The following is a 27,134-nucleotide window of genomic DNA, read 5'->3' as shown; positions in this document are numbered from 1 at the left end:
AACTAGTTTCTTGCTAAGTCAAGGGAGTTGAGATCCAGAATCCCCAGGCATCAATGGCAGTCTTGGTAATGACAGAATTCTCTGTTTTATAATAGAACAAGTACTTACAGAGAACCTATTTATGTTCCTGGTTTTGTGCTAAATTCTTTACAATATCATCTCATTTAATCCTCACAACAAGCCTGGGAAGTCAGTGCTATTATTAGTCCCATTTACAATTGAGGCAGACAGAAGTTAAATGACTTGCTCAGGGCCACACAGCTATAAAATGTCTGATGCCTATTTTGAACTCAGTGCTTTAGCTATCCATAGTACCAGTTAACTGGCTCTGTTAGACCAGTTCCTAACTATGCATAGCTTTTCTGGAAAATTATCTCAGTCTTCAGGTTCCTTTTCTATTCTCACAGCTAAACCTTTAAAGGATTATGTGCCTTAGTTCAGAACATCTAGCAGAGGCCAAGTCCAGTCACTTCCTTCCTACAGCTCCAATAGTCCGCTATTTCTGGATGGGAGGCATTGACCTAGGCCTCTGGAGTCCACACCCATCTCTTCCTCCAGCAGGCTAATACCCAGTATAGGAGAAAGGCAAGGGGCCAGAACAAGGTAGACAGAACATCATCTCAGTCAACAAAGCATTCACCTCTCTAATCAAAATGCTACTGGAAAAAAAAAAACATCATGAGTCTTTTCTGCCTTTCTATGGCTTGAACCAATTTCACTTGCAATTATCAAGGTGCTGGAGGAAAAGTTGTTGTTGGAGGGTGAGCCCATCTACAAGCAGCTCTGAGCACAGAACAGCACTATGGATTGCTATGGTTCCCAAATCACCCATAATGAAGTGAAAGTAACTTCAAGCAGAGGAAAACACCTGCCTCCTTCCAAATGAATATCCTCTATATAATTAAGAAGTTTCTGAGACACTCCAGGGAAAAAGTAGTTATCAAAAACACTTGGGGGTGTAGCTGGGAAAAAAGTAGTTATCAAAAACACTTGGAGGGGGGGTAGCTGACTGCAGAGCTCAACAGACAAACCCTTGAATTTGAATAAGCATACAATACCTAGCCCAGAAAATCCAACAAACATCATGAATAATAAAGCTAGGAAGGATAGGAGTACATCCAAAAATAATTAAATTCTTAAATCTTATAATTTTGTACCTTGATGGGATCTTTAAAAGGTCTAGGCTACTTGATGCTCCTATAACTAATCTAGAACGGATAGCGATATAGCTGGGTCAAGTATTGGCAATATGTGGGCCAATTTTCAGTGATATATGAAACTCTTGTCATCGTTGTGCTCTTTGTGCTACTCTAAGGGGTACAGGCCACCGGCAAGATATATGCACCTCCAAGTCTATTTCCCTAAGGATATCAGGAATTAGCAAAGATCACTAAAGCTTGACCCCAAATTACATGAAGGAGTCAAAATGTCTCAACACATCATTTTAAAATAATTCCTAACTTCTAAATCCATGCTAATATCTCCAAAAAAAGGACACAGATTCTCTTGGGAACTGCTTTCATGGGCAATAATGGTGTCACAAACTCTTCCCTAGGGCTTATTCTAAAACATTCCTTTTACTAGTTGGAATCCATTCTCTCTACTGTCTTCAAAAAGATCATTCTTGATTCTAAAAGAAATTTTATTGGATTACCATGGGAACACAAACTAGAAACTGTCATAGGTATGTGAAGATCCTATAAATCTTATATGCTCCTGTTGATAATATCAGACAGCATGACATGAATGACATACTTAAATGCTTAAAAACTTCATTTTTTCTTTTTGAAACAAATCTTTTCCTCTCCCCCCTTCTCAACTGTGGTTGGAAAAGTCATGCTATACCAAATAAGCAGAGAAGACAGTTCTTGTAACAAGCAACTATCTACCTGTCTTAATTATTCAGAAAAGACAACAGTTTGAATCAAATATAATCCAGGTACAAAAAGAATCTGGCAGCTGGAATTTCCTCTCCAAATCATAGTAGCAGAGGCGGCAACATAAACTCAATCCCAAAGACTAACTTTACAATGCACACCAAACTCCATTACCCCCTGAAAGTTCTTGGGTGAATTTGAGATCTTGGAATATGCTTAGGATTGTCTAGAAGGTAAGTAGGACCCAGGGAATTAATCTCATTTCATTTCTTTTTCAAAGAATAAAGGGAGATGACTGGAGCCCAAACTTATACTGTAAATATCTCAAGAAAAGGGTCTCAGCAGGGTTAGGCTAAAAATAAGTAGGCCAGTGTTCTCAGGTTATTACTGGACTTGGGAGAAAGATAAAAACAATAGAAAACGGGGCGGCTAGGTGGCATAGTGGATAAAGCACCGGCCTTGGAGTCAGGAGTACCTGGGTTCAAATCCCGTCTCAGACACTTAATAATTACCTAGCTGTGTGGTCTTGGGCAAGCCACTTAACCCCATTTGCCTTGCAAAAAAACCTGAAAAAAAAATAGAAGATACACTCTAAGGTAGACTTCATCCCATAATTTATATACTAGTCCAGTTTCACATATAACAATAGCAGGGCCAAGATCCCTTCCTACTGACAGTTAATGCTTAAATTAGCATTCTGGAAACATTTTCTTATCTAGCTACAGTGTTCTCATTCCTTTTAAAGCTTAAAGTTCTCCTTTAAGCAGAAAATTAAGATGCTCTCTCCCCTGTTTCTCCTTCTTCCTCCAACCCACAAGCTTATCAGACTTCTAAACAAGGAATACTATTTTTATACCTTCACCTCAGGGAGGTTATAAGTATTTAAGTAATTTGATTAGCTGCTGCCATAGAAGTGAAATATCAAGGGTAATCCAAAGATGCTAAGTTGAGAACATAAACTGTGGACTGGTAGCACAGCAGTTTGTTCTAGACAGGCCTAATGATGCTGTCAACTCCAATGTACCGCTTCCCACTGTACCTTAGCCTGCCAGTGGCTAAGGTCCTAAACCACTTTAAGGAAGAGGAGTATACTCAAATTCCTAGGAAACTCCTAGGAGATAGGAAGGATTAGGAATGAAGAGGATGAATGATTAATCTTTATTCTGTAGCTTGGGTAACACAAGTTCAAAGATGGAAAGAGACACAGATCAGTGGACCTCTTTGTTCCACCCAATAGCCATTCTTAATTTTCATTTTTGTCTAAAATCCCTTTAAGACTCCATTTCACTTCTTTGACTTTCTTTTCAATATCCCACTTTCTGTCCCCTTAAATTCTGAGTTTTGCATCTGATGATAAAAGTATATGATTGGCTTAGGCTTTCAGGAAACATGAGCTCCCTTCTTAGGGAGCTCTGAACTAGACTCTCTTGATTCCCAAAGCACAAATTGCTGTGGGCATTAGAAGTAGGGAATGTAGGTGCCTAGCTCTCTTTAAATTGGTGGCTGGGGATCAAGTCAGAGAGAACAATAGACTAATTGCTATGTTTCCTGTTATTAGGAATTATAACTGTGCTACTTATCTATAAATTCTAGAGCTGTGATTCCATTAAAATGCTTTAACCTAAATCATAATTGAATCTCAGCAAGCATTTCCTTGTAGAATATACCTTCAGCAGACCAAAGGGTCTCAAGGAAGCCAAGCCATTTCCATTAAAATGCTCCCTGTCCACAAATGGTAAATATAGACATTCTGCAATCCCATTACTATACAACTTATAAATAGCTAAGAACCCACCAACACCCACTGCTAACCGAAGCATAAACAATTATCAGCACAAACTCCCAAAGCAAGAGCATAGGTGGCCATCTAAATAATTCCAAGTAGTCATGGAAGGCTTAAAAAAAGAGGGGGTCAAAACATGGCCTCATTCTCTTTCTTCCCATGTCCATACCTGCTTCCTTCCCCTCTAGAGAAGAGAAATCACCCAACTCCCTTTTCTTTTCTCTAGAGATATTCCTTTCCAGTCTTACTCAGAGTCATTAAAGTGATCCACTTCCCACCAAATCCTAAAGGTTTCCAGCCGCTGGTCTAGCCTAATTGTTTAATAAACTGTAATCTACAGATTAATTGCTCTAAAAGCCACAAAGCCTGATACTGTATCTCCTTAAAATTCTCCCAGGCCTAGAGAAGAAGAAATATACTTTGTAGCTGCCGGGCAACATCCATAATCGGAGGAAGGACCGGGAAGATGCAGATTGAGGGCTTTGAGACAACAGCTCCAGCAAGGAATCTAAACTTGATCAGTATTCACAGTAAGCATCCAGCTGCATCCATCTCTCGGAGGCTCAGCAGCGGCAGCCTCCTACTGATGGTCCCCATCTCCACCCGCCCTCACACTCCTCCAAAGAAGAAGACAAGCAGACCTGACAAGGGGTGGCCAAGTTGGGGCTCTTCCTTCTCTGAAACCCCTCTAGATCCCACTTCTGGTCCCACTTCAGAAAGCGTTCTAGCCGCGGCAAGTCTGTTCCCGAGGCCGGTCCCCGGCCCAGGAGGGGCGAGCCTCCTTCCCTCTCCCCCCGGGGCGTCTCGGCCTTCCACTCGCTCGCGATGACATCATTCCCTGGCTGCCGCGGGCCCCACTGGCGGCGGCTCGCGCGCGGGGCAGGCCCCGGGGCTCCGAAGGGCCGCGAGAAGCCCCGCGCTTGGCGCCTGGGGATGCGCTGGGGCCGAGCCGCCGCGGCTCCCCCCGACCCGGGCTCCCCGGCCCTTCTCCACTTCTGGCCCGGGCGTGGGACTCGTGGCCAGGTCGGCAGCTCCCCCTCATCCCGCGGGGCCCCGTTTCATCCTGGCCTCGGGCCTCTCGTCCCCTCCCCGTGAGTGGGGGGGCGGGGGGCTGAGCGGTCCGGGCCCCCTCAGCCCCTCCCGGCCCCGGCGGCCCAGCAGCCCCGCCGCCTCCCGCGGCGCCCTCGCGGCCCAGGCTGGTCCAGGCTCCCCGCCCCCAGCCCGGGCTGCCCGCCGCGGGGCGCCCCCCCCCCCAAAGGGGGCCGGTCCCCCCGCCGCGGCTGCCCCGCGCGGCCCCCGTCTCCCCGAGCATCAGCCCGGCGCGGCCCCCGCCCGCCTCCCTCACCAGCGGCTGCATCTCCGAGTGCGCCGTGGGCACCTGGAACCGGTCGATCTCCTCCATCATGGTGCCGGGGGGATGGGGCGGGCAGGGCCGCGGCGCGTGGGCGGCGGCGGCGGCGGGAGGGCGAGTGAAAGGCACGGCCGCGCCGGGCGAGGGAGGCGGGGGGCGGGTGGAAGGAGGAGGGCGGCGAGGCCGGCTCCGAGCGGCCTCCTCAGCGGGCGGCGGCCGTCGCGCCCAGCCGCAGCCTCATTCCCCGCGCCCGCGCCCGCGCCCGCTGCCTGCCTCCGCCGCCGCGCCCGCTCCCCGCCCCGGCTCGCCCGCTGTCAGCCAGCTCAGCCACTGCGGTGACTCGGCAACTCCACTTCCGGGTCCGGGACCCCGCCCGCCCGGCCGGGCCGCATAATTCATGAAGGGGGCAGCGCCCCCGCCGCCCCGCGGCCGCCTCTGCCGAGTCCCGAGCGCCGGGAGGCGGGGCCGCGGAGGCCTCCAATGTACATAATTCAGGAGGGAGGCGGGGCGACGGGAGCCCCGCCCCTCGACTCATCTCCATCTCCCTCCCCAAGGCGGGGAGGGGAAGAGTTTCCCGGGGAGGACCGGTTCCAGGCGGAGATGCGCCTGCGCCCGGGCTTCGGGTCCGTCGCCAAGGTAACGGCGTCGGGATCCGGCCCGCCCTGGAGAGTTCTTTGACCACATCGGCGAAGAACAGACGAGAAGGGAGGGGAAGCGAGAGGGAAAAAAAAAACCCCAACTGCGGCAATAAATCCCTCCGCTCCGCCTCACCGCTAGTCACGTGACAGAGATGCCTGGAGGCGGGGAGGAGGGCTCGCGAGACTTCCGGTGCGTCGCCTGGGTAACGGATGTACACTTCCTGACCTCAGGAGCGTTGGGGTTTAAGTCGAAACCCTAAGCTTCCAGGAGCGACCTGTAACGACTGTGATGGCCCCGAAAACTGCTGTCCGTAGACCGGTAAAGCTCCTCTTATCACTTCTAATACACCTGCCGCTTCATTCCCATTTCCTAACTGAGCCTTTCCCAAGACCTTCCGACCAGTCATGCCACTGACCTTCGGCTGCCTGACGGCATAAGCAGCCCCGCTCCGAGTGGGGACAGTATCCTCGCCGACTTTGCCCCTGGGCAGCTTTTAAGGACAGAATAGTGCAGGATGTAACATAAAAAGTACTAAATTAGTGCAAATGGTAATTATTTTTGGAGACGAAAGGAGAAACATCCAAATGAGCAACGAAAATAAGAAGATACTTTCTAAGGAAATCTGTAACCGTTCCTTATTAAACGTTGCTTAAAATGGGGGAGTCAGGGCTGCTGAGCTGTGAGAGCAGCTTATTTTTTAAAAATGGCCCTTGGGTCCCTAAAATGACCCTTATACGGCGGCTATAGTAGCTGAGAGTGTTGTTGATAGGAGGACAGTCAGATGATGTATTTATTATATGTGTCCCCTTGTGGTGTTTGTGTTTCTGGAAGATGCTTAGGATTTTGGGAAAAAGATGAGGCAATTATAACTGCATAGCAAGGTCAGTAATAGAAGACAGAAGAACCCTGACAAATGACCCAGGACCTGATCTTTTTTTTTAAATCATTTACCATTTATCATTTATCCTCCAACCTATTTCCACACCTCCTAGTTACCCATACTCCACTTTTCCTGAACCTCTGTTCTTTTGTCTCATACACTTGACTGTCTTCCTAAATTTATAAAAAGCTTATATTGTGCCACTCAAGTCACTGTCTCATCATTTGTCCTATTCTATGGGCGTTTTAGGGATTTGAATAGAAAAGTGAGATAGTCCCTGCTCTCAAGGATCTTGTACTGTAATTGGGAGAGAAAACACACTTAAGAGAATTCAGTTGCAGGGTAGATAACAGGACCTAGGGTTTTAAAAATGTAGCAGAAAGTCAGATGGCAAGGTCCAGAATATTAAGATGCAGTTTCAGGGCAGATCATAAGACCTGATGGTCCTTTATCTCAACAAAGGGATTGTGCTTGGTAGCTTTTAACCCAACTCAGTGGTATGAACATATATGTTTCTCTTCTTGTGTGGCCATTCTGATGAGTTCTGAGTATCTCTTACATTCTAGTTGGAGGTGCTGAGGATGATGAAGATTGCCGAGGGAATTAAATGGAAAAAAATTTCAAATTTCAAAAAAAGAAAAAGAACTGGAAATAATGTACTGGAATTTAACTAAAAAAATCTCAGGGCACAGTGTTGTTGAAACTTCTGGAAAATATTCATATTTCACTAGATTCAATGCAAAGTAGAATTATTTTTTTCCTGGAGGCTGGACTAGTAGGAAAAAAGTAAACCTAGACAATTACTCAACTGGAAAAATGTTTGGAAGAAACTTATAGAAAAATGATAAGACTTAGAGGACAAAATAAGGAGAAGAAATTTAAGACACCAAACTTCCTGGCAATTGGGAAGAAAAAGATAGTATATAAAAAAAATGAATTTCCTCATCAATAACTCATCCCATTTCCAAAGGAGAATCATTGCAATAGATCAAATTCAAAGAATTCCAACAGGAAATTCTATATTCATATATTCCACCCTTCTCTAAATCCTCATTAGAATATAAATTCTTTGAGGGCAGGAGCTGTTTGATTTTTGTCTTTGTGGCCACAGTGCCTTACACATAGTATAAATGCTTAGTAAATGTTGATTGAATTAAATCCCTTCTGTACATTTTAGTTATCATTCTCTGTACCTTTTAAAAAAATCTATTACCTTTTTGTGTTGGAATGTTCAGAACTACATATAATATTCTAGTTATGCTACACTTCTTGATTTTACTTAAGGCTTGGGTAATATTTTCTATACTTACTATGTGCCAAGCATTGTTCTAAGTGCTAGATACCTTGTCTAAAGGAGAATGCATAGTTATCTCTCTTTCCTGGATTAAAGTGTAATGAGGGCAGGACAAATTTTCTAAATTTCTAATCATCATTTGTCTTCTTGAGATTAGAATTAACATTTAGAGAAAGAACATTTCATTCCTCATAGTTGAAAGAAAATCAGACTTTTTACCAGGTATCTAGATTTGAAAACTTATTAAACTTTGATACTATGTAAAGAATGAATAGGAAATAACAGAGGAAAGGCACTAGAATTAAGAGGGGTTGAGGAAGGTTTCTTGTAGGAGGTGGGATTTTAGTTGGGACTTAAAGGAAACCAGGGAGAAGTCAGTAATATGAATGGAAAAGAGAGAACACTTTAGACATAGAATGAGGTGGATCAGAGAAAATGACCATTTGTGGAATAGCTGGGAAATAGTTCAGGAGTGAGGTGATGAGGCTTGCACCTTAGCGCAGGAAGAGAGAAGGTGGCATATTCAAGAGATGCTTTGAAGGTGAAATTGATAGGCTGTGGCAACAACATGGATATAAGGGTAAAAAATAGTGGGAAATTCAGGGAGGAGTAGTAAGTAGGGAAGGTAGGAGGGGGGGGGAAGGTTTATGGGAGACAATAGTGAGTTCTATTTTAGACATATTGAATTTAAGATGGCTATTGAGCATCCAGTTCAAGATCAAATGACAGTTAGGGGGCAGCTAGGTGCAGTGGATAGAGCACCGGCCCTGGAGTTAGGAGTACCTGAGTTCAAATCCAGCCTCCAGCCTAGCTGTGTGACTTTGGCCAAGTCACTTAACCCCATTGCCTTAAATAAATAAAAATAAGAAAGAAAGAGATGTTGGAGATGTGAGATTAGAGATAGTTGAGAGACTGGGGCAGAACAGGTAGATTTGAGGATTGTCAGCTTAGAGATATTGAATCCATGGAAGCAGATGACTATAGAAGGGAAGTACTATAGAAGAAGAGAAAAGGGTTTATGTCAGAACCCTGAGGAATACCTGTGAATAGAAGATAGGATCTAAAGGAAGATCTAATGAATGATTATAGCTGAGCACAATGGATTCCCATATTGATCAAGTCTAAAAATGTGTGTCTCATTCTTTATATTATTCCATTACTTCTCTGTCACAAGATTGGTATCATCAAGATTTGTCTTCCAGAATTGTGTTGATCAAAACTCTTCTGTCTTTAAACATTGCTTTTAAATGTTGATGCTATTATTATAGTTTTTAGTTCTACTCCCTTCATATTGCATCATCAGTTCATACAGATCTCCCTGGTTTCCTTGAAATGAATTATTTTCATTTCTTATAACAGTAATATTCCATTATCTTGATAAAACATAGTTTGTTCAACTATTCTTCAGATTATGGGCACCCCATGAGTTTCTGATTCTTTACTATAAATGTTTTTGTATGTACAGAATCTCTTTAGGATATAGATTTAGTAATAGTATATTGCTGGGTCAAAGGATATGAACAATTTAATACCCTTTGCTGGATCAAAGTATATGAATAGCTTAATAACTTTTGGGGCATTGTTCCAAATTGCTTACCAGAATAGCTATATCAATTCACAGTTTATCAATTCACAGCATGCTTATTTTTCTCATAACTCCTTCAACATTTGTCATTGTCTTTTTTATATCAAATTTACCAATCTGATGATTGTGAGATAGAACCTCAGATTCTTAATTTGCAATAATCTAATTCCTATTTTGAACATTTTTTCATATGACTATTAAATGGCTTGAATTTTTGCCTTGAGTGTTCCTGTTCCTGTCTATCTTTCATTATTCAATGTAGGTGAAATGGATGAATATTTACAAAAATATGTTGCCAAGATTAACAGAAAAGAATACTTACATTGTCTTATATTATATTATATTATATTATATTATATTATATTATATTATATTATATATACTATACTTATATTATAACCTCATCTTAGAAAAAGGAATTGAATAAGTCATCAGTGAACTTCTAAGAAGTGAATTCCAAATCATAAGTGAATTCTACCAAATATTTAAATAACAATTCCAATACTATATATATATATATATATGTATATATATGTGTATATATATATTATTTGGAAAATAGGCAGAGGAGTATTATAATACAAATTGATATCTAAACCAGGAAAAGCAAAAACAGAAAGAAAATTACAGAGCTATTTCTCTAATGAATATTGTTGCAAAAGTTTTAAATAAAATACAAGAAATCTATGTCACAAGAATCATACCCTATGACCAGGTGGGATTTATGCTAGGATTGTGGGGCTAATTCAATATTAAGAAAACTATCAACATAATTAACCATATCAATAACACCAACAGAAATCATGATTATCTCAATAGATGCAGAAAAAGCTTTTAACAAAATATAATATCCATTCATATTGAAAATTCTAGAAAGCATAGGAATAAATTGAACTTTTGTTAAGATAAATGTCTATCTAAAACCATCAGAAGCATTATCTGTAATGGAGATAAGCTAGAAACCTCAGTAAGTTAAGAAGTAAAGCACAGTTGCTTCTTATCACCATCATTTTTCAGTATTGTACTTGAAATGCTAGCTACAACATTAAGAGTAAAAATAATTGGAGGAATTAGACAATGAGGACACTCTTGGCAGATGATAAGATGGTAAACTCAGAGAATTCTAGAGAATCAACCCAAAAGAGTTGAAATAATGATACATTTTAGCAAAATTGTGGGATATAAAATAAACTCATAAATCATTAACATTTCTATATATATATATATATATTACTAAAAAAGCCCAGCAACAAGATATAAAAAGAGAAATTCCAATTAAAACAATGTTAGGCGATATAAAATACTTGAGAATCTAACAGCCAAGACAAACTCAGGAACTATATGAGCACAATTACAAAACACTTCACACAAATATAGTTAGACATAAACAACTGGAGAAATCGTAATTGCTCATGAGTGGGTCAAACTAATATAATAAAAATGAATTTCTACCTAAATTATTTTACTTTCCAGTGCTATATCAATCTAACTACCAGTAAACTATTTTATAGAGCTAGGAGAAATGACAAAATTCATCTGGAATAATAAAAGTTCAAGAATATCAAGGGAATTACCAAAAAACCCAATGTGAAGGAAGGTGGTATATCCATACCAGATCTTAAACTGTATAGCAATCTGATACTGGCTAAGAAAAAAAAAGTGATTGATTAGATAAATATATAGTTGAAAATGATCAGAGTAATTTAATGTTTGATAAATCCAAGATCCAAGCTCTTGGGATTAGAACTCATTATTTGACAAAAACTGCTAGGAAATGTGGAAAACAGTTTGGTAGAAACTGGGTCTAGACTAGAGTAACATCTCATGCCATATAACAAGATAAGGACAAAATATGTACATGATTTAGGCATAAAAGGTGATAACATGGGCAAATTTGTGGAACATGGGATAGTTTACCCATAAAATTTACAAATAAGGGAAGAATTTATATTATTTAATCAAGCGATAGCATTATGAAACATGAAATGGATAATTTTCATTTTTTTGCACAAACAGAATCAATATAGTGAAGATTTGAAGAAAATTAGAAAACTGGGGAAATTTTTTTTAGCAAGTGTCTGATAAAGGTCTCATTTCTCAAATATATAGAGAACTGGATAAAATTTATTTCTCAGATATATCTATATCCATATCCATATCCATATCCATATCCATATCTATATCTATATCTATATCTATATCTATATCTATACCTATATCTATATTACTGAATCAAATTTATAAGAATGCAAGTCATTCTCCAATTGCTAAGTGGCCAAAGGGTATAAAGAGGCTGTTTTCAGAAGAAATCAAAGCTATCTTTAGACATTTTAAAAATGCTATTAAATCACCATTGATTAGAGAAATGCAGATTAAAACAACTGATGCATGACCTCACATCCATCAGTTTGGCTAATATTATAGAAAAGGAAAATGATAAGTGTTGAAGGGAATGTGAGGAAATTGATACACTAATCCATTGTTGATGGAGTTGTGAATGATCCAACCATTCTGAAGTGCAATTTGGAAAATATAAAGGACTATAAATCTAGGAACCCTTTGACCCAACAATACCACTACTACATCTGTATCCCAAAGAGACCAAAAAAAGGGGGGGGGAAGATCTATTTATACAAAAATATTTAAAGCAGCTCTTTTTGTGGTGGCAATGAATTAGAAACTGAAGGAACATCCCTCAATTGAGGATTAACTGAACAAGTTGTGGTATGTGTTTGTGATGGAATACTATTATGCTATATAATTACATAGCAAATATAAATTATAGCATATATTATATGTTATAATCAAGCAGGTTGATTTCAGAAAATCCTGGAAAGATTTATGTGATACATAGTGAAGCAAGTAGAACTAGAAGAAAATTATGTACAGTAACAGCAATATTGATGATCAGCTGTCAATGACTTAGCTATTCTCAGCAATACAATGATTCAAGACTCATAATGAAAAAAGCATTCACTCTCCAGAGAAAGAACTGATGGAGTGTGAATACAGATTGAACTTTTGTTTTTTTTTTTAAATTTTATTTTGTGTATGTGTTTGTGGTTTTTTTGGTAGAGTCTGTGTTTTCTTTTGTTTTGTTTGATTGCACCTATATACCTGATATCAATTTGCTTACCATCTCAGGGATGGGGAAGAGGAGGAAAGAGAATTTGGAACTCAAGAGTTTATAAAATGAATGTTAAAAATATTTTACATGCAATTGGAAAAAATATTTTTAGTAGTTGCAGGTGAATCATCTGTGATCCTGATCATCTGTAGCTCCCCAGAATTAGAATTTTTTTTAAACTGTTTGCAATACTTTTCTTTTTGACTTGGAAACTTTGGATTTGTCTAAATTTTGTTCACTGGAGTTTTCATTTTGGGTTTTCATTTAGAGAGTAACTGGTAGATTGCTTTCATTTCCATAGTACATTCTGGTTCTAAGAAATCTGGATGGTTTCTTGAAATACAATATCTATCTTTGATCCATGCATTCACTTAATCTAATGATTTTTTAATTTTTTGCCCTCTTATCTGTTTTCCATGTCAGTTATTCTTGCTCTGAGACACCTCATATCATCATTAATATCATCATCATCTTCTTCTTCTTTGACTTTTTTTTGGCAAGGTGGCTTGCCCAAGGCCACAGCTAAGTAATTATTAAGTGTCTGAGGATGGATTTGAACTCAGGTCTTATCTCCAACTGCCTTTCTTACATCTGGAGTTGTATATCCCCAAAATATACTTAACTCAACCTGTCTAAAAATGAGTGGAGGAAATACATTGCAACATTCTGCAATGTTCTGCATCTAATCTTCTGGTTGGCTAAGAGAGGAGAAATTGAGGCCAAGAGTAGACAATAGGGAACAATAGTAGAAATAGTACTACATCAAAATGAACCATTGTTTTTTTTCAGAAATTTGGGAGAAATGAACCAAAGTGAGGTTTGGCTCTGCCTTCTCCTATGGGAAGGTCAGAGACAAAATCTAATTATACATTGGGCCAAATCATATTTGAGGCAGAATTGTTATATTTATAATAAGAGGCCAGTAGGTTTGCATTTCTATTAGCAGAATGAGCTACACATTTATCTAGAGTTAGAAGAGTTAGTAGGAATCTTGTGAATCCTGGCATTGATATCCCTGCGTAATAGGGAGAAATATAATTATTTCTGTTTCCCTGAAGGAGAAAGCTGATTATGGACCAGGATGGCCAAGTTCACTTGTTGAACCGTTCTGAGGTTTTCTTCCAGTACTGATTTAACAAGCTAATCCATAAGAAAAGGAAGAAAATTTGCCATAAAGCAGGAGAGAAATTCTTGTTAAGCAGAAAGTCCTTGAGCAAATACAAACATTTTTTATTCTCTTACCTTCTGAGGTATGACAAAGGGTCCATTGTTCTTGGTCATGTCAAATTACTAAAATCTATACTTACTTTGGTATTTCCAAGGAAGAAAATTTCCAACCTTGTTGGCAAATAGCTTATAAATTGGCATTCCTAGGGGTCTACGCTACAATAAAATAGACAAAGAAAGTTATATTTTTCCTTCCCTTAGCTTGGTCTCCAAGCAGTACTACCACATATTGTATTTCTAACAATCATTTACTATGGAAATAGCTGACATTCACAAAGTGGAGCCTGCATGAGATTACAAAAGTATTTTACTAAAATGCTAACCTCACTGCCTTTCTACAGCCACTTTGCCTCTCTCTCCCCAAAGTGCTCCTTTCCCCTTTTTCCTCTCAGCAGTCTAGTTTGGTTGATATTTCTCCAAATGAAATTATAGTCTTTTGTACTTTGTACAAGAAAGGAAAATGACAAATATTCTGTGTTGAAGGTTAAAATGAGCTTAGTGGAATAAGGAGGCTCTTAGGATTGCTTCCTGGACTCAGCTGGTTGGCATCAATGAGGAGGCTTGTAGGGAAAAGACTTCATGTAGAAAGTTCTAGGCTGCCTATGCCTGAGAGTGCAGTAAACTTCTCTGACAGGATGTAGGGAACTAGAACTGATTAGAAATTTAAAAGGGTACCTTGAGAGAGGACATGTGGTATCATGGAAAGAGTGTGAGATTTATAGTTACGGGACCCAGGTTCAAACCCCAAGCTTGCCATCTGTATAACCTTGGGATAGTTACAATTTATCTGGGTGTGAAGTTGTTTCCTCATATTTTAAAATGAGCTTGTATCAGGTGATCTTCTCTACATTGGAGATTTCTTGCCACACTGACATTGGATCATAAACTCTGAGCCCAACAATCTAACAATTCATGAATCTTTGTATTATTTTTTCATTAATCTTTATATTATCGCAAATAATTGTATTATTGTATAATCCATCTCTTTCCATACTCATATAAAGAGAAAACTTTATCAAAATTTAGCTAAGATTTAGGCAAACTGTATCCAAACTGTAGCCAAACTTCCCATTTACTAATTTAATAATGCTCAGAAAGCTAGGAAATTAAGTTAGCCCTGTCACAGTCTGTTCTTTTTGTTTGTTTGTTTGTTTTTGCAAGGCAATGGGTGAGTTGCACAAGGTTACAAAACTAAGTAATAAGTATTAAGTCTAAGGCTGAATTTGAATTCAGGTCCTCCTAATTCCAGGGCTAGTGTTTTATCCACTGACGTGCTTAACAGCTTCTTTTGGCCTGTTCTTAATGAAGTCATGTTGGGTCTTTGTAGTCAATGATTCACTTTTTGAATGAATGTTCATCATTGTGAATGTTCAGTTGGGTGGTATAGAAGATAGAGTACTAAACCTGAGTTCAAATCGAACCTCGAACATTTTACTAACTTTGTGAACCTAAGCAAGTTACTTAACCTCTATTTGCTTGAGTTTCTTTATCTATAAAGTGAGGATAATAATCATACCTATTTCCCAGGGTTGTGGTGAGGATCAAAAGTACCTGACACATAATAGGTACTTAATAAAAGTTATTTATTAATAAAACCTTTAATGACCTGTTCTAGAATTAACCCAGGAGCTGAAATCAAGCTCACTAGCCTAGGTGGTTATAGGAGCAGATCTCTTTTCTTTTTTTGAAAATTGGAACTTTGTCTTTTGTCAGTCTTGTGATGCCTCTCTAATTTTCCATGATCTTCCAGATAACTGAGCAGTCCCCTCTGTCCTTTCTATCAGGACCCAAAGATGTTCATCTTGCCTAGATGATTTGAATTTATCGAAGGAAGCTAGAAATTTTTTTATTCTCTCCTTTGGGTACCTAACTTGGAAATAAACTCCTCATTACTAATTTTTGATATGTCATTTTCATTATTAGGTCACTCTCTTTTTGCAAAATAAAAAAGGTGGTTTCATCCAATTCAGAGTTTTAGCATTCCTCACACTTAAAATTTGTTTTCCCTAAATCTTAAGTTCATGTCAGATTATGCTCAGACTTCTCCTTTGCTCTCACAAATTCTAGATTGGAATGGCCACTTCTACCTCAAGCTTCTCACAACCATTTCTTCCACTATTAGTGAGAATCATTTTTAGGAATAGAATTTCCCCTTATTGATAGATGAGATTGTCAATAAATCAAATCAAAATGTTATTGGCTACACCAGACTAAGCAATGATCAAGAAATCCAATAAGAAATTATAATATTTGACTTCACAACTTCACAAAAAGTCAGTTGTAATAGGCAGTAGGAAATGGGACCACCTGCATAGCCGGTGCTAATGCAAACAAAAAAGTTAACAGGCTCCCTATCATAGTGAGAAAGAACCAAAAATACATATGACTTGTATGGCTCTTCAGTCAGAGGCAAAAGCAATGGAGGGTGTCCCTCATCCCCTAAAACTCTAGAAGCCACAGATAGCAGAAGCAACCAGTGTAGGTGTGACAGTGCTCAGATTGTGATACTCTGAGTCACAAATGTCCCTAGCATTCTGTCTTGAGATATCATAGGAGGTCCTGTGTTCTAAATCCAAAGATTGGGGGTCTAATATTGGCAGGAAGAAGTTAGGACAAGCACCTAATGACCTGGGTTGATCCCAAACATGATTGACTTCCATATTGAAAAACAGCTGAGGATAGAGCCTAGTTCTGAAATGAAGCCACAGTTCAAAAACTAAAGGTAGAGAGGTGAGAAAACCAAAGAAACACAAACTACCAATTATTGTAGTTCTAGAGATGCACAAAAATCTAACCTAGAAGAAAAGAACAACAACATAACTTCAAGTAGAGATTCAGGGGAGAAAAACATGGATTTTCCAAAAGAACTCCATGAATACCTAGAACAAATGAAGGAAGAGATTAAAAAAAAGAAACACAGGAAAGAATTGTAACGAGAATAAATAGTTTAGAACAGAAAATTGTGAAGCTCACCAAAGTATGAGTCCCTGAAAATTAAGACCAGATCAAGCAGGAAATATTAAGCAAAATCAAAAGATTAGGGGGGGAAAAGAAGAAAAATATAATTTAAAAAATGGACTTGGAAAATAGGTGAAGGAAAGATAATTTAAAAATCACTGGACTCTCTGGAAGCCATAATATGAATTTTTGGAATCTGAAGGTAAAACTAGAAATATAGCACTAATTACTTCCTGGAAAAAAATCCCTGAAAGGAAAAGTCCCAGTGCTTCTATGTTGAGGAACAACCTTCAGGCATCTGGAAAGAGAGAGTTCAAGTATTAAGGAATTAGAGTCAGAATTACTGAAGATCTAGCAGTTTTTATTCTGAACAAAAGACTGTAATATAGTATTCTAAAAGGCAAAAGATATGTGCTTTCAAACAAAAATAACTTATCACAAATCTAAATATACTCCTACATGAAAAAAATGGATTTGTACCAGAATAGATGACTTTCAAGCATTCACAATGAAAATACCAGAGTTGAGTAGGAAATCTGAGTTACACATTTCCAGAGAAAACTTGAAAGGTAAATTTGTTTGAACATTTTGAAGGGACAAGATGATGATGCAGGAATAATATTCTAATGGGGAAGAAGAAACAAATGGAATGTGAATGTCAGTGTCTTCAAAGGGAATTGAAGTAGTTAAATTTAAAAAAATCAAGGGCTTGGGAGTGGATTGATTCTAGTCTAAGGTTTTAAAAAAAGAAAGAGAAGTCTAAGTTAAGGTATAGCTACTCTGTGGATATGTTTTGCTTGCCTGCTTATTTATTACAAGTTGTTTTCCCTGTTTTTAATGGGAAGTAGAGGAGGCTGGAGCAAGCAATAAGCCAAAAAAAAAAAAAAAAAGAAACCCAAGGATATAGGTTGAATTAAATTTAGACCCTGCTTTAGACAATTACTAGCTATGTTATCCTGGTCAAGTCAAGTTTCCTCAGCTGTAAAATGAGAATAGTAATAGCACCTACTCCCCAGGCTATTGTAAGGATCTAGTAAAATAATCTGTAGCATGCTTTGCAAACCAATGGTAAGTGCTTTTATATACTTTTTTTTATCAGGCTGTATAAAATGAGGAAATCTACAGTTCTCTTTCTGTTCTGCTTTGTGTGTGGAAATGATAATTTTTCAGGATGTTTAGAGATGGGGTAGAGATTGTAATTAACTGCTTTCTTTTCCTCTGCTAGCAAACTGAGGTACTAGAAGCTATATGTATGTGCAGCAGTTAGTTTGGAGAGCAAGGAAACTGGGTAGTCAGGAGACTTCTAAAGAAGAAAACCATTACGATGAATGAAAATCTAGTGTCTGCAGTTAATATTTGGAGTACTAGTGTGCCCAGTTTTAGGATAGATCAAGAAATCAACCAAGTCTTTATTAATTACTTTATGAAGGTAATTAGTCGGTTACTATGCAAAACCCTGAAGGTACAAGGACAAAAAAAATACATTCCTCACTTTGTGTGTGTGTGTGTGTGTATCATGTGTTTTGGTGTGTTCTACACATGATCTTAGCCAAAAAGGCTGAGAAGTGATTGTTGTTTGGATGTGTTCTTAAAAATATATGTCTAAAAGGCAGAAATAGTGAATACATCTTTCTCAGATCACAATGCAATAAAAGTCATATGCAATACTGGGACAAGGAGATATAGACCCAGAGCAAATTGGAAACTGAATAACCTCATCTTAAAAAATGAGTGGACCAAAAAACAAATTATAGAAAGAATTAACCATTTTATCCTAGATAATGATAATAATGAAACAACATACCAAAACCTATGGGATTCATTCAAAGTGACTCTCAGGGGATATATTATAGCTCTAAATGCTTATATGAATAAATTGGAGAAAGAGGAAATCAATGAACTAAACATGCAACTACAAAAATTAGAGAAAGAACAAATCAAAAATCCCAAATTAAATACGAAATTAGAAATTTTAAAAATCAAAGGAGAAATTAATAAAATTGAAAGCAAAAAACTATTGAATTAATAAATAAAACCATAAGTTGGTATTATGAAAAAACCAATAAAATTGATAAACCTCTGGTCAATTTGATTAAAAAAAAAAGAAAGCAGAAAACCAAATTGCTAGTATTATAAATGAAAAAGGTGAACTCACCACCAATGAGGAGGAAATTAAAGTAATAATTCGAAATTATTTTGCCCAACTTTATGCCAATAAATTTGATAATCTAAGTAAAATGGATGAATATTTACAAAAATATAAGTTGCCCAGGTTAAATGAAGAAGAGATTAAATACCTGAACAACCCTATCTCAGAAAAAGAAATTCAACAAGCCATTAGTGAACTCCCTAAAAAAAATCTCCAGGGCCTGATGGATTCACAAGTGAATTCTACCAAACATTTAAGGAACAATTGGTTCCAATCCTATATAAACTCTTTGGAAAAATAGGGAAAGATGGAACTCTGCCTAACTCTTTCTATGAAACCAATATGGTACTGCTACCTAAACCAGGAAGAGTTAAAACAGAGAAAGAAAATTTTAGACCTATTTCCCTCATGAATATAGATGCAAAAATCCTAAATAAAATCTTAGCAAAACGACTACAACAAGTCATCACTAGGATAATACATTATGATCAAGTAGGATTTATTCCAGGAATGCAGGGTTGGTTCAATATTAGGAAAACTGTTAGTATACTCAATTATATCAATAACAAACCTCAGAAACCATATCAATAGATGCTGAAAAAGCTTTTGACAAAATACAGCATCCATTCCTATTAAAAACACTAGAGAGTGTAGGAATAAATGGACTGTTCCTTAAAATAATGAGCAGTATCTATCTGAAACCATCAACAAGCATTATACTCAATGGGGCATTCCCAATAAGATCAGGGGTTAAACAAGGGTGCCCATTATCACCACTACTATTCAATATTGTATTAGAAATGTTAGCATCAGCAATTAGAGAAGAAAAAGAAATTAAAGGAATTAGAATTGGGAAGGAAGAGACAAAACTCTCACTATTCGCAGATGACATGATGGTCTACCTAGAGAATCCCAAGAAATCATCTAAAAAACTACTGGAAACAATTAGCAATTTTAGCAAAGGTGCAGGTTATAAAATAAACCCCCATAAATCCTCAACTTTACTATATATGACTAGCAAGAAACAGCAGGAAGAGCTAGAAAGAGAAATTCCATTCAAAGTAACCTCAGACAGTGTAAAATACTTGGGAGTCTATTTGCCAAGACAGACCCAGAATCTTTTTGAAAACAATTATAAAACACTTCTCACACAAATTAAATCAGATTTAAATAAATGGGCAAATATCAACTGTTCATGGATAGGTAGAGCTAATATAATAAAAATGACAATTCTACCAAAACTAAACTATCTGTTTAGTGCCCTACCAATCAAAATTCCAAAAAATTACTTTAATGAGCTAGAAAAAATTGTAAGTAAATTCATATGGAGAAATAAAAAGTCAAGAATTGCCAGGAGCTTAATGAAAAAAATGCAAACGAAGGTGGTTTAGCACTACCAGATCTAAAATTATATTATAAAGTATCAGTCATCAAAACTGTTTGGTATTGGCTAAGAAATAGAGTGGTGGACCAGTGGAATAGACTAGGTGTAAAAGCAGGAGAGGATTATAGTAATCTGCTGTTTGATAAACCCAAAGAGTCTGGCCATTGGAATAAAAACTCCCTCTTTGATAAAAACTGCTGGGATAATTGGAAGTTAGTATGGAAGAAACTTAGATTAGACCAACACCTCACACCCTTTACCAAGATAAGATCCAAATGGTTACAGGACATAGACATAAAAAACAATACTATAAGCAAATTAGAAGACCAAGTACTAGTCTACCTGTCAGATCTATGGAAAGGGGAGCAGTTTATGACTAAGGAAGTGTTGGGAGAACATCACCAAAAACCAATTAGATGATTTTGATTACATTAAATTAAAAAGCTTTTGCACACATAAAACCAATGTAACCAAGATCAAAAGAAATGTAGTAAATTGGGAAACAATCTTTACAACTAATGATTCTGACAAAGGACTCGTTTTTAAAATATACAGAGAACTGAGTCATATTTTTAAAACAAAAAGCCATTCCCCAATTGACAAATGGTCAAAGGATATGCAAAGGCAATTTACAGATGAGGAGATCAAAGCAATCCATAGCCATATGAAAAAATGCTCTAAATCATTAATTATTAGAGAAATGCAAATTAAAGCTTCTCTGAGGTACCACCTCACACCTCTCAGATTGGCCAATATGACCAGGAAGGATAATGATCATTGTTGGAAGGGATGTGGGAAATCTGGGACACTATTACAATGTTGGTGGAGCTGTGAACTCATCCAACCCTTCTGGAGAGCTATTTGGAACTATGCCCAAAGGGCAACAAAAGTGTGCATACCCTTTTGACCCAGCAATACCACTACTGGGTCTATACCCTGAAGAGATGAGGAAAAAGGGTAAAAACATTACTTGTACAAAAATATTTATAGCAGCCCTGTTTGTGGTGGCAAAGAATTGGAAATCCAGTGAATGTCCTTCAATTGGGGAATGGTTTAGCAAACTGTGGTATATGTATGTCATGGAATACTATTGTTCTATTAGAAATCAGGAGGGATGGGATTTCAGGGAAACCTGGAGGGATTTGCATGAACTGATGCTGAGTGAGATGAGCAGAACCAGAAAAACACTGTACACCCTAACAGCAACATGGGAGTGATGTTCAACCTTGAAGGACTTGCTCATTCCATCAGCACAACAATTGGGAACAGTTTTTGGCTGTCTGCAAAGGAGGGTACCATCTGTATCCAGATAAGGAGCTGTGGAGTTGGAACAAAGTACAAGGACTATTCCCTTTAATTCGGAAAAAAAAAACCCAGAGGTCTTATGGTTTAATGTAGTTACCTCTGAGAATTCTGTTCTCTTTAAGGATATGATTTCTCTCTCATCACACCCAATTTGGATCAAGGTACAACATGGAAACAAAGTAAAGACTGACGGAGTGCTATCTGTGGGGTGGGGTGGGGGGAGGGAAGCAAGATTGGGGGAAAACTGTAAAACTCAAATAATATCTTTAATAAAAATTAAAAAAAGAAAAGAAAAACCAATCCTTCAGAATATGATGAATGCATTATAAAAATTATCTGTTATGTATCTCTTTCCCTTAATCCTAATTCCTTATACCAAAAATGACTAGTATGTAAACATGTTTATCCAAAATATGTATGTACAATGCCAACCTTGACTATTGCTGCTAAGGGGAGGGGGTAGAAAAGGAGGGTGGAAGGAAATTTGGTAACTTAAAAATATACAAGTGCATATGGATGAAAATAAATAAATTTTTAAAATTGAAAAAATAAATAAATAAAAATATATGTCTAGGGGCGGCTAGGTGGCGCAGTGGATAGAGCACCGGCACTGGAGTCAGGAGTACCTGGGTTCAAATCCGGCCTCAGACACTTAATAATTACCTAGCTGTGTGGCCTTGGGCAAGCCACTTAACCCCATTTGCCTTGCAAAAATCTAAAAAATAACAAAAAATATATGTCTATACAAATAAAGGTATATATACACCTACCTTTACAAGCATATATTTATATATATATATATATGTAATATATATGTAATATGTATATGTATAATATATATAATATATATATACATATTTAAGAATATTGCTGGGAAAGTTCTCATAAATCTTATCTTTCATAGACTGATATATTTAAAACTTAAGAGGTCTTGTAACACAATCTTCTTATTTACAGATAAAGGTCTTTGTTTTTTCATATTCACACTGAGAGACAAGACCATATATTCTCTAATGGCTCTTCCAGCTTTATAATTTTATGTGACCTATGTGGAAATTGTGACCCAATCACCCAAGTGATCTGCCATCATGAATCCTTTTCAAAAGCATTCTTCTCTACCAAATTTTTATTTTCTGCAAATTGTCACCTTATTTCTCCAAATATCATTTTTTTTATTAGTAAACTGAAGAGGAGGCTGACTTAGATGACCTTCAGATCTGACCGTCAGCCTATGACTTTTTTTTTTAGTTTTTGCAAGGCAGTGGGGTTAAATGGCTTGCCCAAGGCCACACAGCTAGGTAATTATTAAGTGTCTGAGGCCGGATTTGAACCCAGGTACTCCTGACTCCAGGGCCGGTGCTCTATCCACTGCGCCACCTAGCTGCCCCTAGCCTATGACTTTCTAATTCTATTTATTTTGTGACTTAGTCTATCGTTCTGCTCATTTTCTCACATTCAATTTTAATTTTCAATATTGAATTTTCTTTATTTTTTACAAGGAATGGGGTTAAGTGAATTGCCCAAGATCACACAGCTAGGCAATTATTAAATGTCTGAGGCCGGATTTGAACTCAGGTTCTCCTAACTCCAGGGTTGGTGCTCTATCCACTGTGCCACCTAGCTGTTCCTATATTGGAACATAAAGTGATTTGTACCTGGATATGAGGGTAGCTAGGTGGTGCTTTGGATTGAGTGCCATGTCTTCCTGAGTTCAAATCTAGCCTCAGACACTTCCTAGCTCTGTGACCCTGGGTAAATCACTTAACTATGTTTGTCTTAAATTTTCTCATCTGTAAAATGAGCTGGTGAAGGAAATGGCAAACCATTCCAGTTATCTTTGTTAAGAAAACCTCAGTTGGGGTCCTGAAGAGTCAGGATAGAAATTATTAAAAACCTGGATATGAAAATATTCACTTTTAAAACCTGATAAATCTGGAACTGCTAATGAGCATTACAAAATAATTTACAGCAGAATTTATTTATCTAAAAAGGGAATACTCCTATACTAAGTTTTAATAAATGTTTGTTGAGAGACCTACAAATTATCTGCATTAGCTATTCAGGGTGTTATGTATGGATAAACCACCAGATGGCAATCCAAGCCCTTAGCTACCAGCTTGAGTAAACTGCACAGGCTTGAGTAGGACCTAGCTATTCTTAGTCCTAAATCTTTTTTTTGCACATAGGTGGATAGAAACGATCAGGGTGCTACAATCCCAAGCCTTTCCTTTTAGTGTTACAGATCAAGTTCCTGCCTAGGTATATGAATAACTATAATAACTCACAGCTCTCTTATGGTTCAGCCCCCATTCCTTTGATATTCTACCATATTTTCTCACATCATTTAACTAAAAAAGGATTATTTGATCATTTATAGAATACATTTTAATCAAACAGAATTGCAATGAACAGTATGCAGAATTAAAAGTCCTGAATAGCAGAGCTGTTTCTGACAAAAGTTGAAATCTCAACCATCTATTCCCATGCGTTGGTCTCAAAGGCAAGAGGGTATTAGACAGTCTCTGATTTTCCTTCTACTGTCTGATAAGCCTAGTATTGACTTTCACTAACTACTCACTGGGCACCTAAGTGGCACAGTGGATAAAGTGCCAGGTCTGGAGTTAGGAAAATCTGCCCTCTTCTAGAGCTACATTAACTGTATTTCACACCTCGTGGTTTTGGTATATACTTTTAGATCATAGAATGAAACACAGTTACATAGTAGGGTTTGATGCCCCTCCCCAGTCTCAGCCTGCCTCCCATTCCACTCTACCCCAAGCCCCAAAATGATAGTACCAATAAATTGTAAAATCAGGACATATGGATGGAAAATACAAAATGCCTTTCTGAAAATATAGTGTAGCTCTAGAAGAGATTTGGGTGTTATTTGCTATTCTTCCAGGACTTAAGTACATTTGGTCTTTTTTTAAAAAAATCCAGAAATTGAAATTAGTAAGGCATTTAGTTTGAAAGTTCAACTTATTGGGAACATGCTTATGAATTTTAAAAAAGTGAAAAATGAAATGCCAAATAGTGTCAAGATGCTCAGGATTTCATGGTATACAGCCTATGGTTCTCCATATACTACAGTGCCTATTATTTCTTTTTTAAATCAATTATTTTTTTATCCATATGTATATGTATATTTTTAAGTTAGGAAATTTCCTTCCACCCTCCCTTCTACTCCCTTTCCCTCAGAGGTGAACAGTCAAGTTAGCATTGCACATACATATTTTTGATAAACATGTTTACAGATTAGTCATTTTTGGTATGAAGAATTAGGATTAAGGGAAAGAGATACATAAGAGATAATTTTTATAAAGTGTTGATCAGATGTTGAAGGTTTTTTTGGTTTTGTTTTTCATCTTTGCAATAGAGATAACATTGTCCATAGCCAGTCTGATATGGTTGTCCTAGCTCTCTGAACTGCTGAGATGAGCTGCTTCCATTAAGGTTGATATCTCTCAATGTTATTGATGTGAGCATTGTTCTCTTGGTTCTTCTCTTTTCACTCAGCATCAGATCCTATAACTCATTCCATGGTGCCAATTGTTTCTGAAACAATTGAATTACACTATCCCATTTCTGAAATTGGTGTGCTGCTGAGATATCAGCCTAAATTCCTCAGTCTCTATGATTGAGCCACTGCTTAGAAGATATACACAAATATCACAAACATCAGGAGAATAATTACAATTTGGTGTCTTTAAGCTCATTGAGTATGAAATTTAAACACCACAATTTAATATGGTATATCATTCATATTTAATACCTTTATCCATCCCTCTTCTAGGCTATCACCCCTTATATGACTTAAATTCCCATTCTTTATGATTCTTCATTATTACCATATTTTAAAAATATATTTTTCTCCACTCTTGAGTTTTTCTCCTCCAACTACTTGCCTTAATCTTCCCTTGATCCCTCCTTGCAAGTCAGTCCTTGACCTTGGATAGTCCTCACTGTCCCATTTCTCTGCTCTTATTCTCTAGCATCATAAGGACTCTAGAGGAAGTCATGAAACAGCCTTAACTAGGTCCACCACAAAGTTATGCTCTCTAACCCCAACTGGGTCCTCAATAGTGCCAAAATCCTTCTATTTATCTCTTGACTTGCTAATATACCATAGTATGGTAGCTGTTCACAATCTTTTCTTTTTTAAAAAAAGGTTTTATTTATTTTGAGTTTTACAATTTCACTCCCAATCTTGCTTTCCCCCTCCAGAAGGCAGTTTGTTAGTCTTTATGTTGTTCCCATAGTATGCATTGATCTAAGTTGAATGTGATGAGAAAGAAATCATATCCTTAAGGAAGAAACATATAGTATGAGATATAGCAGAATTACATAATAAGATAACATTTAAAAAAAATTAAAGGTAATAGTCTTTGGTCTTTGTTCAAACTCCACAATTCTTTCTCAGGATAAGATGGCATTCTCCATCACAGATATCCCAAAATTGCCCACAGTCTTTTCAAACCCAAACTCCCCTCCTCCTTCTTTCCAAACCATTCATTTGATTATCTCTCGCCTTTCAAAATCTCTGTCTCTCTATCCTTCCAGATTCACTTCATTTTATTCCTTTTTTCTTTTTCCAGGCCAGACCACTCACTGTTCCCCAGTCTCAGTGTTGTTCATGTTGGCTGCATATCTGAAAAGGACTCTTTCCACACATCTCTATCTATTGAAATTCTCCTCTTTTGATGGAAAACTAAATGGCTCACACTACAGTGTGGCAGTGACAAAAGCTATCCCTAAGTGACCCCCACCCCTAGTTATTCAAGTGACTTTGATTTTTACCTCTCCTATGTATTTGTTTTCCAACTTGTACTTCCTTATACACATCTCATTTTCTTGCTAAAATGTAATCTTTTTATTGCTATTCTCCACAACTGAAACATACTATTTGACCCCTAGTTGAAATAAGTTTAAGGTACCATACTACTATTCATGAGACCTAGTTCAAATCCTGGTTTTTCACTCATTGACTAACCTTAGGTAGGGCAAAGCCTCTCTGGATCTCAATTTTCTCATCTACAAAACGAATATGATTATGAAGATCTGTCATGTCCTTTTATAGCTAATAATAAAAGCCAATTTTTACCTGGTTTACAAAGTGCAAAGTATTTTACATATATTATCTGCATTAAAAACTTATAAAGTAGATACTACAAATGTTATTTGCTCTAAAAATGAGTATACTAAGGCCCAGAGAGGTCATGCGACTTACCCAGGATCATATAATTAATATTAGCAGTGGAATTAAAACCCACATAGTAATAGCTAACATTTATGTAAGTGCTTTAAGGTTTGTAAAGCTCTTTACAAATATTATCTCGTTTGATCCTCACAACAAATCTAGAATGTAGATGCTATTATTAACTTCAATTTGTAGATGAAGAAACTGAGGCAGACAAAAAAGTTTAAGTGACTTGCTCAGGAGCACACAGCTAGTAAGTGTCCAAGGTAGGATTTGAAGCTACTCCTAATTGCAAATCTAGCATCTTTCCCACTACAACTTGCTGAATCTCATAATTTCTCAAAGTTCTGTGTTACTTGGTAGAAGCTTAAGGATCCT

The 27,134-nt window shown here is 37.7% G+C and overlaps 2 protein-coding genes across 6 annotated transcripts in view; one reads left to right on the top strand and one right to left on the bottom strand.

The window, feature by feature from the left end:
* The window catches only part of FAM219A (family with sequence similarity 219 member A), a 91,627-nt gene extending 86,442 nt beyond the window's left edge, over positions 1-5,185 (bottom strand). The window contains exon 1 of one of the 3 annotated variants that reach the window (XM_074196574.1): positions 5,006-5,185. In XM_074196574.1, coding sequence (XP_074052675.1) covers positions 5,006-5,065 — 60 coding nt within the window. In that variant the 5' untranslated portion in view covers positions 5,066-5,185. The remainder of the gene's footprint in view (positions 1-5,005) is intronic. The other 2 variants (XM_074196572.1, XM_074196575.1) reach the window with 2 other exon arrangements.
* The window catches only part of DNAI1 (dynein axonemal intermediate chain 1), a 258,163-nt gene continuing 235,593 nt past the window's right edge, over positions 4,565-27,134 (top strand). Inside the window, exon 1 of one of the 3 annotated variants that reach the window (XM_074196569.1) lies at positions 4,565-4,683. In XM_074196569.1, the coding sequence (XP_074052670.1) occupies positions 4,594-4,683 (90 nt within the window). In that variant the 5' untranslated portion in view covers positions 4,565-4,593. Of the gene's footprint in view, positions 4,684-5,698; positions 5,969-27,134 lie in introns of those variants that run through there. The other 2 variants (XM_074196568.1, XM_074196570.1) reach the window with 2 other exon arrangements.

Source organism: Macrotis lagotis, chromosome 8 (assembly GCF_037893015.1).
Source record: "Macrotis lagotis isolate mMagLag1 chromosome 8, bilby.v1.9.chrom.fasta, whole genome shotgun sequence".
Taxonomy (NCBI): Eukaryota; Metazoa; Chordata; class Mammalia; order Peramelemorphia; family Peramelidae; genus Macrotis; species Macrotis lagotis.
Note: the sequence above shows the minus strand (reverse complement) of the source record. Positions and strands in the feature narration are given on the sequence as shown.